The 13538-nt window shown below is 41.8% G+C and overlaps 1 protein-coding gene across 7 annotated transcripts in view; it reads right to left on the minus strand.

Moving 5' to 3' along the window:
- LOC119647800 overlaps window positions 1–13538 on the minus strand; it is a 146391-nt gene that overhangs the window by 58699 nt on the left and 74154 nt on the right. For all 7 annotated transcript variants that reach the window (XM_038049011.1, XM_038049014.1, XM_038049010.1 and 4 more), the window contains one exon: window positions 8767–8928. In XM_038049011.1, the coding sequence (XP_037904939.1) occupies window positions 8767–8928 (162 nt within the window). The remainder of the gene's footprint in view (window positions 1–8766; window positions 8929–13538) is intronic.

Genomic DNA, 13538 nt, shown 5'->3' on the forward strand with positions numbered 1-13538 from the left:
TAATTTCCTCACCACGAAAATAGCGGAAGGCAAACGATTGTCCAGATTAATGAAGGCATAATACCTCCAGCAACTGGGGAGAAGCTGCGGGAAATATCTGGTAGGATCGGTGACAATAAATCTTCGGGTTTGGATGGTAACTCCAATGGAGCTTTGAAACTGGCAGTGGAGACTAGGCGCGACCTTTTCGCCAACACCTTCGAGGCATGCCTAAAAGAAGGAATATTTCCTGTCTAGTGGAAAAAGCAAAAGTTGGTATTGTTTCCGAAATCTTGCAAGCCACCTGGAAACACAGCTTCGAATCGTCCTATCTGCCTGCTAAATTCAATGGGGAAGATGATGGAGAGAGTCATCTACAACAGAATCGAAACCAGCAATGGTTTGTTGGAATGCCGACGTGGGCGCTAAACGGTGGACGCAATTAGCATGATAGTAAACCAGGTAAAAGGTGCACTGATTTCTGGCGACTGCTGCGCCGTGTTGGCGCTGGATGTCAAAAACTCATTAAACTTGGCTGATATAAGTGTCCCCGGATACTTAGCGAATTTGGTGGAAAACTACCTCTCAGAGAAGACTCTCTTGTATGGGACGGATGAGGGACCCAAAAAGTACACTGTCGCAGCGGGGGTACTACAGGGATCGGTACTTGGACCCCTGTTGTGGAATGTCATGTATAATAATGCCGACAAACGACGAACCAGTTGGTGACCAAGTTCCCAGTTACAGTGCGGTTGCACGTCTGCGGAGAAATTCTCCATACAAACTCGGGTTACGGCAACGGTTGCAAAATGTTTTGATATTTTGTGGGCGTGGCCTCTAAATGTGAATCCGTTGCGAATTGGTTCGGTTTGTGCTTGATCATTTGAAAAGCTTCCGAGCGATTTTAATTTGCTGCAAAACCCTTGAGGCGTTCACATCATATGATGGGGTATTGGTTGGGTCGTTTATGGGAAGGATTGGAAATGGGGGACTGTTGATATGGTATATGATTATTAGATCTTGCCACTTTGTATAATTAAAGTGGACAACTTTAAATTACCCAGTAGCTACAAGTTAATTACGATACTACACGTAATTAAGAATTTTGTTTTTTATTAATTAACAAAAATCTGATAGAACTTCGATTTGCAATTCTTTGCTGTATATTTTAAATTATTATTCGTAGAACATTTGTAGTAAGTAGTATGGCAGGGATTGTGGACAATATAAACGTAATTACTTTCACGATGCGCGGATGTGCACTCCTCGAGATCTCGCAAGGGAATGAAGTTGCAGAACCTGTGTGGCGAACAATCCGTAACCTCGTTACCAACCTGGTTCATTTTGTGTAAATAATAAATTATTGCTTATTTTGAAATTAAGAAGTTAATTAAGATGCAACACGAAATCAAACAAACATCATTTAAGATAGGATAATTAGCTAGTTGATCATAGGCCGTTATTTCCTTTGTGATTCTGAACATTGTATTCAATTAAATTATGGACACATAAAAATAAGGAGTTAATCCACCAAATTCTAATTAACCTATTGGTGAAAGATGACACAGATATTTTTATATGTTTATATCTGCACTTCCTATATCTGCATTATTACCTTCCTAAGCCGCATGAATCCTTCCATAACGTTCGTTTTATTGCATTACAAGCATTTGGTATCAAAAGCAACGGTGCCACAACAAGCGCTAACGATAGCCCGAGGTATGTTGGCAATTAGAAATAATAATAATAATAATCGTTGGTGCAACAATCCATATTGGATCAGGGCCTTCAAGTGTGTTAGAGCACTTCATTCAAGACCGTAACGGTACCCTATAGAATAGCCTGTAGGAGGCAATGTGGTCAGCATTACGCTCGACCCAGATTATTACCCTGATTTGACTCAGGTACTCATTCTCAGCTGCGTCGACTGGTATCCGACGGCAAATCACGATACAAATTCCACTGCCACCAGTGAGATTTGAACCGCGACCTTCCGTACGATAGCGTTGTGCTCTAACCACTCAGCTATCCGGACCGGATTAGAAATAAGGTTTTGCATATTTACACTTAAGCTAGAAAATGCATTAAGTGCCATAATTTGTAAAAGTGTAGTCTAACGCAAGATAGTGAAAAGTAAAATTTTTAATTAACTGGCAAATAACTTCCAAATAGGAATTATATAATATTAAGTTTATTAATACACTGGGATTTACATGCTCACGACACCGAAGTGTTACATCGAACTGTGCGAACCAACACAAATACTCAATAAGATTTAGTAAATAAGATGTTGGGATGCACAAATAATATAATATATCAGTTCCAATAAACTAATCCCCAAATCCAATAAGAATGCATGACTTATCGGAACTAAAGAACAACAAACAAGGATCGTTCTTGGTAAGATTTTCATAATATTAGCTTAGACTAGTTAAATCTCTCACATTAGATTTGTGACTTTTTCGTTGGAATAGAAACTAAGTAGTCAATTAATGGCTTTCAAACTGAACATAAAAATCATCAGTTTGGTTTAAATCCGGTTGTTTCCAATCATTGCTACTCCCAAAAACCCTCCCGGAGGACTATGCATGTTTGTAATTCAACGCCACACTAAAAGAGAGCGTACAACATAGCGAAGCTCACGGCGTGCACTCTTCGGCATCTAGCATCGTAATGACCCTTACGACGCGACGATGTGCACTCCTCGAGATCTCGTGTGTGGCAAACGAACCGGTAACTTGGTCACCAACTTGGTTCGTCGTTTGTGGACGCTATTAAGTATAATATTCAAAAAGAATGGCTACATTCAAAACAAGTCGAGAACAAAAAGTTCGACGCTTTAGGTATGAAATGCTTTGTTCAATCAATACTAAAATTGGTTAATTGAGACCTTTCATTTGATAGCCCACATGATTATATTTGGCGAAAAACAGAATTACACCTCTTTTCGCATGTATGAGGACACGCTCCCTTCTTAAACTCAACGTAGGAAGATCATTACTTCATGTGTGGGTCTTCATAATACCCACCCCCAGGCAGACGGGCAGACAGACACACAGATATTGAACCGATTTGGTTTATACAGGTATACCTCGACTTATCACACTTCGACTTATATCATTTTTGACTTATAACACTCGAAAAATTAAGAAGCATGCTTCGAGTTAACACGTTTTTGCTTCGACTTATCACATAATTTTTAGCACTATGTGCATACATATTTTTAATTCTACACACTTTCCTTGTCGGAGTTCGTCCGCTTAGATACAAGTGAATTGGAGGCAATGTGCATAATATGTACAAGTTAAAATATTTCTTCTAATTACTGGCTCCATTTGGGCATATTGATATATTGAATATAGCTCTGAATGTTCACCCAAGCTGTCGGTGTTTTCGATTATTAGAACTATTTGAGAGGTGCGAATGTGTTTTATGGATTCCTTGTTTTCTGGATCATTAGTTACGTATTAACATATTTGTTAGGAGGGAAGAACTTTGATGGTTGTGAACAAAAGGAACCATTTGAACAAATTATTTTGGTTCATTACGGTCGGTTTGCAAGTTTACATGCAAAATGAAGGACATTAGAAGATTATTCTTAGATATACATTCAGAGCGAGTTAGGTAACTATACTTTCAAATAACGCTGGATAAGGATCCGTTGCATGCAAGCAATCTGTTCAAATAAAGCCTGAAAAGATCGGAAGTTGCAAATATTGAAATCCATCCAACTATGTACATAATTATCTCACACATAAATAAAAGAAGCCTCGTTAATTTTAATTCAATCTTGGTAGTAGAACTCAAGACTAAAGGACGCCTAATATGATATTGGTTTCATTTCCAGTAAGAAATTAACGACTAAAACTTGGTAAGAAACTTTCTGTTTAAACGGGCCTTCATATTCTAAGCGACAAAATTGTTTTAACAGAAAAAGGTTCAAAAACCCACATAGCTGTATGGATAAAGGATACAGCTCCTCTAAAAAGAAGAGGCAGAGGCAAGTTATTAATTTATAAACAAAAATGGAAATAATTAAACGTTTGGACGAAGGAGAGACAGGCGCGCAAATTGCTGTTTCCTTGGGATTGAATGCATGTGCTATCAGACATATAAAAACGAATGCGGAACAAATTCGCGAGCATATTAAAGCGGGTATTTCTTCACCAGGAAGCACCATAATAACAAAACGCCGACTCTTTGTATTAGAGAAGATGGAAAAATTGCTGTATGCCTGGAGAAGCGGCTAGTGCTGTTTATGAAGAAGCGAAAAAATTTCCCGACATGCTTAAAAGTATTATTGATGAAGGCGGTTACAGCCCGAGACAAGTTTTTAATGTCGATGAGACAGGACTTCACTAGAAGCGTTTGCCATCACGTACATTTATTTCCAAGGGAGAAGTTACAACACCAGGCTTCAAAGTCTCCAAAGGCAGGCTTACACTTTATCTGTCCGCTCGGACAAACGTAGATGTTTGTCTAGAAGCGAATGGGTCAATATCAATTTCTGATGAAAATGAACACTTTAAACGGCTTTGTTTCTATTAATACTGATAACAGTTTTAATTATAATTATATACAGTTATTTCGGAGATAAACTCTAGAGAAGTGTGTCCCGTTGGATCGGTTTGAAAAGACTACGCGCACACCGCACGACGGCTGGAGCAGAAGAGACCGGTTCTTCTCCATGCGGTCCTTCTGCCTCCAACCAACGGCACTTTCTCACTGCGAGCTCTCCAGTACAATGGCGAGTTCTAAAATGCGTGGAGAGCGCCGGTGGCGCCATCTACCCGTTCGCATTCGCAACATACGAAATAAATTTCGAATGCCGCGAATCCTGCTTTTGGAACACATTGGAACAATTTTTGGAACACATTGAGAAGGCGTTGAAGTATTTGGAGGATGATCGAAACAATGAAAAAAGGTATACGGTGTCCTTTTCAATAAGTAAAAGTGTTAAATGCTATCGGGAATTGCACAAATCGAGAAAGCTTAAAGCAAATCAGACAACTTTAACTAAATTGTTTAAACCGTCAACATCTGGGACAACTTTTCAACTGCAAACCTCAGCAGGGGTTTATCGTGATTTGTCATCAAGTGATGAGGAGTGACTCATAAATATTCATATTTATATACATAATAATCATGTGTACTTTTATAATATTTTCTAATAAATCCTCTTTATTTTGATAGTATAAACTAACAAGTCGGGAAACCGGAAAGTTTTGTGTTTTCTTATGTGAGGAGCATAAAGTAGTTCTCCAGTGACCGATAGCATTGAATCGAAATATTTAAAATACCCAGTTCTGTCAGCGGCGGTGACCTGGCCAGAACTAAGCGATTTAAATATCTCGGGTCAATACTATCAGGCAACGGAGAACTCCGTAATGAAATTGCTTCACGCATTAACGCAATCTGAATGAAGTGACATTCCACAACTGGTGTTCTTTGTGATCGCCGTATTTCTACACTTCTGAGTGTTGGGCTACTATAAAAGACAATGAGTAGTGGCGTGACACTTTTTGATCACATCCGAAATGAGGATATCTGCGATCGATATGGGGTTGCATAGATCGTGGAAAAGCTGCGAGAGGCGTTTTTGATGGTCTGGTTACGGAATTCCCGCTAACGAGAATTCACTTACCGATATTGGTCTGAACATCGAAGTCAATGGTAAGCGACCAAATGGCCGACCGAAACAACGGTGGCTTGATACGTTGGATGGGGATTTAAAAGTCTCGTGATTACATCCTGATCAGGCATTTGATAGAGCCAAATGGCGAAACCGATCACGATGAGCCAACCCCACTTGTGAACGGGACAAAAGCTGACGAAAAAGAAGAAGGTGTGAGGGACGACGAGTGCTCGACAGCTCCGTGTCACATAACTAAAAATTCCATTGCACTAAATTTTTTAGAGAACGATTTAAATAAATCATTTGATGGAAAGCCCTGTATTGATAACAGTCAACCTCATACCTTTCACACTCTGAGTTTAATATTATTAGCAAATGCCAAGAATTTAATCGACACCAGATATAAGCAAGTCGGAATACCGGAAGATCGCGCTTCAGGCATAGAGGTTTCGTGTTCATCTTATGTAAGAAACTTCACCGCACATTTTTCTATTCGTATATAGCTACAAATCCGACATATTCCTTTATTCATTCTCTTCCTGACTACAAGATATACGTACATATTACAGCCATAGATATTATCCTCACCCTAAACAAACAAACTGTTTATTTCCAAATACTGTACATATATATGCACGTATATAAATTGATCGTATCCATATTTCCGATTTACTTCGTGTACAAAAGCATACATATGTACATATATAGTACGTATATTAAATACGGCTGGTTTAATGTACAAATATATCTATCTGAATTAGACACTACCCGTAAACTTCATTAGCACGCATATATTATAATATATACTTTTATACACACACGTCTGTTTGGAGTAATTGATATTCATATATAAATGACTAAAAAACTGAAACAAAATAATTCTTTGCGACCCCATTCATAAGAACTCATTTCGTTATGCTATTGATGAATTGAAATGAGATGATGACGTCATACAGGTTTGTTTTACACAAAACCTTAAAAACGTTTACATTTTTGTATGTATTCTGAATTGATTCTTAATAGGTGCTATTTGCGAAATGTTAGTTTTGGTACTTCATAAGCAGCAACAAGCGACAATTAACGAAGATTTCTACTTTTCTTTACCCTATGCATACGAGCATGTATTTCTTACGTATCGACTTATCACATTTTCGACTTATAACGCTCTTCATGGAACCAATTAACGTGATAAGTCGAGGTATACCTGTAATAATAATGTTTCTGAAACAAAAGCTTGAAAATAAACGGTATAAATTTAGAACAAGTTCAAAAAGTAAAAAGTCGGGAAACCGGAAGCTGGGCGCTTCAGCTATGAAAGGTTTTGTTTGCTTCTCCTGTGAGTATATTTGAGCTATTGATATTTGAACTATCCCATTTGTACGTAGCCCGTTAAGAATATGCATTTAGCATATCAGATTTAGTACTTCGGGTTGTAAATTTATCATATTTAGTACTTCGGGTTGTAAATTTAGCTACTGTAACTTTGTTACTAATAGTATGATTTAGATCAAACTTGGAGATAATATGCTTCATATTATATTTTATACTACTACCAACCTTTATAACTCCGACATAAACTTAAGGGGGTTTTACTCAATTTCCCCAAAAATATGGTAATATATTATTATTAACTTAATTTCAATAGATATCGATATGGAGACTATTTTGAGGCCTGGGTACCGTATAGAGGCAGCTTCATGATTTTTTTCAGATTTTTTGGTTGGGTAGCTTCTGAGAATGGCTCCGTTAAAGAAATCATCATTTTGCAATCCTCCCACTCCCCGCCTATTTAACAAATCTCAAACCTAAGACCGGCTACGGAAAGTACTAATCGAGACCTTTCATTTGATACCACACCTGAGTATATTTGGTGAAAAAAAATGTTAAACCCCCCTTTTACATGTATGGGGACCCCTCCTAAATCTCAACGTAGGAGGATATCACTCACTTCTTGTCAATCGGTATAGCCGTTTCTGAGAAAAGTGCCTGTGACAGACAGACGGACAGACACACGGACAGACAGACAGCCGGACAGACAGACAGACATTGAACCGATTTTAATAAGGTTTTGTTTCACAAACAAACGAGGATATCCGCGATCGTTATGGGGTTGCACCGATCGTGGAAAAGTTGCGAGAGAGGCGTCTTCGATGGTATGGTCACGCAATTCGTGCAAACGAGAATTCACTTGCCAAGATTGGTCTGAACATCGAAGTCGATGGTAAACGACCAAAAGGCCGGCCGAAACAATGGTGGCTTGATACGCTAGATGGGGATTTGAAAGCGTCGAGATTGCACCCAGATCCGGCATTCGATAGAGCCAAATGGCGAAACCGATCACGACGAGCCGACCCCACTTGTGAACTGGACAAAGGCTGAAGAAAAAGAAGAAGATAATTTAACCAATTCCAACAATACATTGTAGGGTAACTTCACAAACCTCATGTTGGGATAGAAAATAATGGAATAAGCTGGTTATTTTAGCGGATTTAAACAAGTAAAAATATGGAAGATAATTTTTGTTTGGAATGGAGCCCTGAGCCCGCCATCCCCTTAATGATGGACCGGACCAATTGGAAAATGGAAAATGCCCCTCACTTTCCTAGTCCAGTGGCTTCTTCTTTTTGGGCTTAAAACCAAAGCTAAATATTTTTATAGACGACTACGGTTTCGTCCAGGGCATAGGCAACTCATCAGATGCTGCCCTGGGATATAATTTGCACCCATGACGTGTTTGCGGATTATTAAAAGGAGCGAACTATATCAGGCAGGGGCAGCGTCTGATAAATTATCTCCGCCCCGGACGAAATCATAGTGGTCTGTAAAGAAATTCAAGATGTCATTTAAAAATGGAAAAATTATTCGAAAATATGGAAACGCTTTGACGAAAGAATTTCTTATAAATAACAGCGTGTCTTCACTGCTATTTCGAAAAGTAGGCCTAGATATGCTTGATTTCTGTAATTGTCTTCATTATAGATTATTATAGTGAAAGGGTAGAGGTAGTGAAACCTAAATATGAAACAGCAGGAGATATTTTTAAAAAATTAAAATTACTGCTACTGACTTTTTACTGAATTCGTTTCTAATAAGAATAATGAATAATATTGAGCTTGCGTCTAAGATTAAGTGTTAATTTTAGTATACATTACCTTCCGTGCAGAACACTCGCTTCATTGGCTTTGTATAAGTCACAGAATGATAGCCAGGTGCACATTGACAAAGTGCATTATGACTCACTTGAACACATAGTGAGTTTTCGTCATTATATTTACAAGTTTGATGATAAAAGCATTGTTCTCCAAGTTGTTTTGCTGGAAAGAAAGTACGATTTAGACTTTAAGCCAATAAAATTTTAAATAAAACTCTATATATTTAAAATTGATGTTTATTTTAGTGTGACTTCGTGTTTGGGTGGGAGTGTCGCAGGGCCTAGTCCAATGGACTACCTACTACTAGTTCAAAGGATTACCTTTCCTCCCGAACATACATATATGTCTCATTGATTAATGATATGACGATCAAATTTGGTATGATCAAAGGAAATTTTCTTCTTTAACTTCAACTTTTGAAGTAGCTATAGCGTGGGTTTGGCACCTTTCTATGAATTCAAGTATCGTGTCAAGGTTTCGTTAGTGCTGAAACTATGCTTTTTGCATTAATAATATCTTTGTGAAAATCAAAATCCTATTAAATGCGATCCGATTTGGGACGAAGTACATAGTACAAAGTAGTAAAACAAAAATAAAATGCTGAGACCAGGGAAAGAGATAAATAAAGAATATTCAGGGTTGCTCCACACTGCTAAATCCTACCTAATCTCTTTTAGGGACAGATCCCTCGACAGGTTGACAAAGTTAATGTCGTTGAAAACCAAATGATCGGTTTTTTTTGGGAGTGGGATAGGTGAATGCGTTTACGCACGCTGTCGGACTACCAGCTGTCATCAAAGAACTAGCCTGGAACCATTTAATACATTACTTCGGGCTAGCCATCCCGCTCTCCCGGCTTTGGGATCTCTCAAGTCATAGAATTCCTTTTGCCAACGGGAGAGGAGGAAAGAAACTACCTTTCTTGGTTGGTTCAGGCACCTCCTTGTCATCCGGTCCCTCCACCGGTCGAGCGCAATTTTTTTTGCGATAAAAAGAGCCCCAACATAATGCGCAACCCGAACCCAGCCGTCAGCGCTTCTCAACATCTCTCTGACAATGTTGTCTGGAGAGAACTCCCCTGTGTCTGCATACAGCTGCTGACGAAAGCCGTCCCACCTCTCACAAGAGAAAAAGGTGTGTTCAGCGTTGTCCGCCACGCCATTGCAGAATACACAATCAGGAGATAGCGCCTTCCCAATCCTGTGAAGGTAAAACTGAAAACCTCCATGCCCACTTAGAAGTTTGCCATTCAGTAAGGGTGCGTTGACGTTTTTCACGGGCAACCACCTCTCTTAAGTTCTCGCCCTTACGATGGTAGATAGCTTTGCGCTCCTTGGCAAGGAAGGCAACGGGAATCACTCCCGCGATCATCATCACAGCCGGTTCGGAGACGGTGCGATAAGCAGATGCCACTCGCAAAGCTCCTCGCCTCTGCACTTGAGCAAGGCGTTTACGATGCCCCTCCTTGTCAAAAGCATCAACCCATACCTCTGCACCATAGAGCAGAACCGACTGAGTTACTCCCATAAGGAGACGTTTCCTAGTTGATACAGGGCCCCCGGCATTCGCCATTAGCTGACTCAAGCCCGCGACTCCTGCTGCAGCCCTGTCCACTGCTGCTTCGATTTGCTCGAAGAAGCTCATCTTCCAGTCGAGCAGTAAACCAATGTATTTAACCGCTGGTTTTGATTCTATGGTCAACTCGCTGGGATTCTCCTTCTGGTCAAGATGACTACTTCGGTTTTTTCCAGCGCAAGACTGAAATCGTGAACAATCATCCATTCGCTTACCCGTCGCATCAATATGCTAAGTCTGCTTTGTGCCTATTCAACAATTCATCCGGCAACAAGTGTCGCAACGTCGTCTGCATAACCGACGAGGCGCGACTCTTCAGGGATATCGAGTCTCAGCAGACTATCATAGGAAGCGTTCCAGAGGTGCGGCACTAGGATGTATTCCTGTGCTACTCCCTACGTGACTTCCATCCTCCATCCGCCTTCTAGCGTCTCATAGAACAGGGAGCGGTCTTTCAGATAATCCCTCAATATCCACAAGAGATAGCTTGGCACGTGAAATGAGTTTTCTAGTATGCCTAGCATATCTGTCCATCTTACGGAATTGAAGGCATTTCTGACATCAAGCGTTATGACGAGCACTATCCATCGAGATTGGCGGCTATGTGCCTCGGCTCGATGAAAAGCATCTACGACTTCCATAATAGCATCCACTGTGGATCTCCCTGTTTTAAGTCCGAATTGCCGTGGGGATAAATCCCCGGCAACGCTGTTCGCTTCAGCGAGTCTACTCTTGATCAGCTTCTCGAACACTTTTCCGGCCGTGTCAAACATACACAGCGGTCGATATGCAGACGGGGAATTCCAGGTCTCCTTTACCCTTACTGATCAACGCGAGTCTGGCCACTTTCCAGCGACAAGGAAAAATTCCCTCCTTCAAGCAAGCGTTGAACAGTTCAAGTAGCAATTCTGGTCGTTGGCGGAACACTAGTTTGTAGATCTCCGCCGGGATGCCATCAGGACCTGGTGCCTTATTGATTTCTATAGTGAGAACCGCTTCTTCGAGCTCTCTCATTCTGAAAAGGGAGCAATCCTCGCCCGAACTGGATGTCTGGGGAACAATGCGGGCACAATGCGGTCCATCTGGTCGGTACTTACTAAGCAGGGCCTCCGCAGAGCCCCGATTTTCCGGGTGACAAGCTTATAGCAAAGCCCCACAGTTCGTTATTCGCTTCGTTAACAAGGTTCTGCCAGCCGCGAGCTTTGTTTTTATTTATAGCGCTGCGGAGTCTCCTTTTTGCTGATCTATACTATGCCTTTATAGCACATGCCTTCTCGTTGGCGTGCAAACGTTGTGCCAAACGGCGAAGTTTATGCCACTCCCTTCGTAGGTCGGTAGTTTCTGCCGTCCACCAGTAGACGTCGTCGTTATCAGGTTCACCACTGAATTTGCGACGGTGTCAGCTCGACACTACCACACTCCGGGGCGCCTCCAGCGCGGTCCTGCCTGCTCCAAGAGCGTCGACGATCTTCCCGATGTTCACCCTCGCGACATTCCACAGGCAGGGGGAGCGTCGCGTTGGTGCTCGCCGGCAAGTAGCGTCAACCACTTCGAACACCGAGAAGTCTTCTAGGACTTGCCACCCGTCCACCGATGATGCCAGAGATTCCGACACAAAAGTGATGTTAGCAATGCTTCTTTCACAGCCTTTGCACCGAAACCTTGGCGTGGATCCGGTGTTTAAGACTACGAGTGCCTACCAGGATTCGTCACTCCGTGCTCGAAACGGTGTTCTCCAGAGCATCAAACTGGCGCCGAAAGTCCGGCACCGTCTCGTTCGGCGTCAGGTAAACACTAAAAAACGTTATCCCTAAACACAACCCTAAACAACTTGATGACACATCTCCGGCATGCTGTCCCCCTGTCCGGTCCCTTGCAAGCTACTGACATGTGTCCATAGTCCAGACACGTGTAACACTTAGTGGGGACTATCTGCATTCACACCTTGCATACGACCCTGCGTCCTCCACTTCGAACTTTTCTATGAGGCAGTCAAGATCCAGGATTTCTGGAGAGTATATGAGCTCTAGGCCGGAAACAAGAGCCTTCTCCCCCAATAGCCCCTCGACCACTTCGCAGAACATACTTTTGTTAGTCGTCTTTGGGCCCAGTTCGACGAGAATTCCGCCACTTCTCGTTTTTCGTATGGAAGACACCTCTGTTCCTTTGTCTTCGGGTTTCATCCTGTAGCGAATTTCACTAACGACTTCCGCAAATGTTTTGCTTCTCGTCGGCTTAATGAGTAGAGCCGACGGTCTAGTTCTTCTTCGTTTCCTCGCCTTCTCTGCTTTTGGTTGGCAGTCTCCTTGTCTTTGGACAGATGTGTCTCTATAAAATCTCCTTCGGGCATGTCGTCTTTTTTCCACTTTTTTCTCAGTAAACTTTGCAGTGGGCTATCTGCGGTCCGTTTCACACAAGTAGCGCTCTCAGTGGGGAGTGCGGCTGCTTCTGCTTTCCATTCGTCTTCCGCTGCTCTCCACATTCGCCTATAGAAGGAGATGCGGTCCAATAGTTCCTCCAGTTTCATCAGCCCGTTTTTGACGTCTTTGCTGACGTTCCTCTGGAGAACTTTATCGACCGCATACGCTTCACCACTGCTGCGCATTTTCTGATGAGCCTTTCCTCTTCGGCTCTAGCTAGGACGGTCGACTGCATTACCACTCTGTTTGTGTCTGAATCCATCTGCTCAGGATTAGCGATTCTGACTGAGCTTTCCTCCGGAACAGGGGCACTACAAGATATTGGAGTTGCAATCTCCGCACGGTCAGTCGCGCCACTTGATGAGGCTTCCTCTTTATTTGGGCGCCCCGGTGTCACATCTGGTATGTCAGCCCCCACTGCCTTTTTCGCTGATGGCTGCGGTGAACGACGTATTTTTGTGCTCTACCCAAACGCACTAAGGTCTTCCTCCCTGTTGTTTCGTCGATTTTTAAGGTTTTGTGTAAACACAAAACCTTATTAAAATCGGTTTACCGTCTGTCTGTCTGTCTGTCCGTCACACGCATTTTTCTCGGAAACGGTTATAGCGATTGACATCAAATTAAGTAGAAAGGTGGGAACTGTGAACGCTCACGCATACAGTGAGTTACACCCTTTTACGTTGAATTTAAGGGGGGGTCCCCACACATGCAAAAGGGGGGTGTAAATTTTTTTTTCAACAAATATACTCATGTGGGTTATCAAATTAAAGGTCTCGG

The sequence above is a fragment of the Hermetia illucens genome, chromosome 2, assembly GCF_905115235.1.
Source record: "Hermetia illucens chromosome 2, iHerIll2.2.curated.20191125, whole genome shotgun sequence".
Taxonomy (NCBI): Eukaryota; Metazoa; Arthropoda; class Insecta; order Diptera; family Stratiomyidae; genus Hermetia; species Hermetia illucens.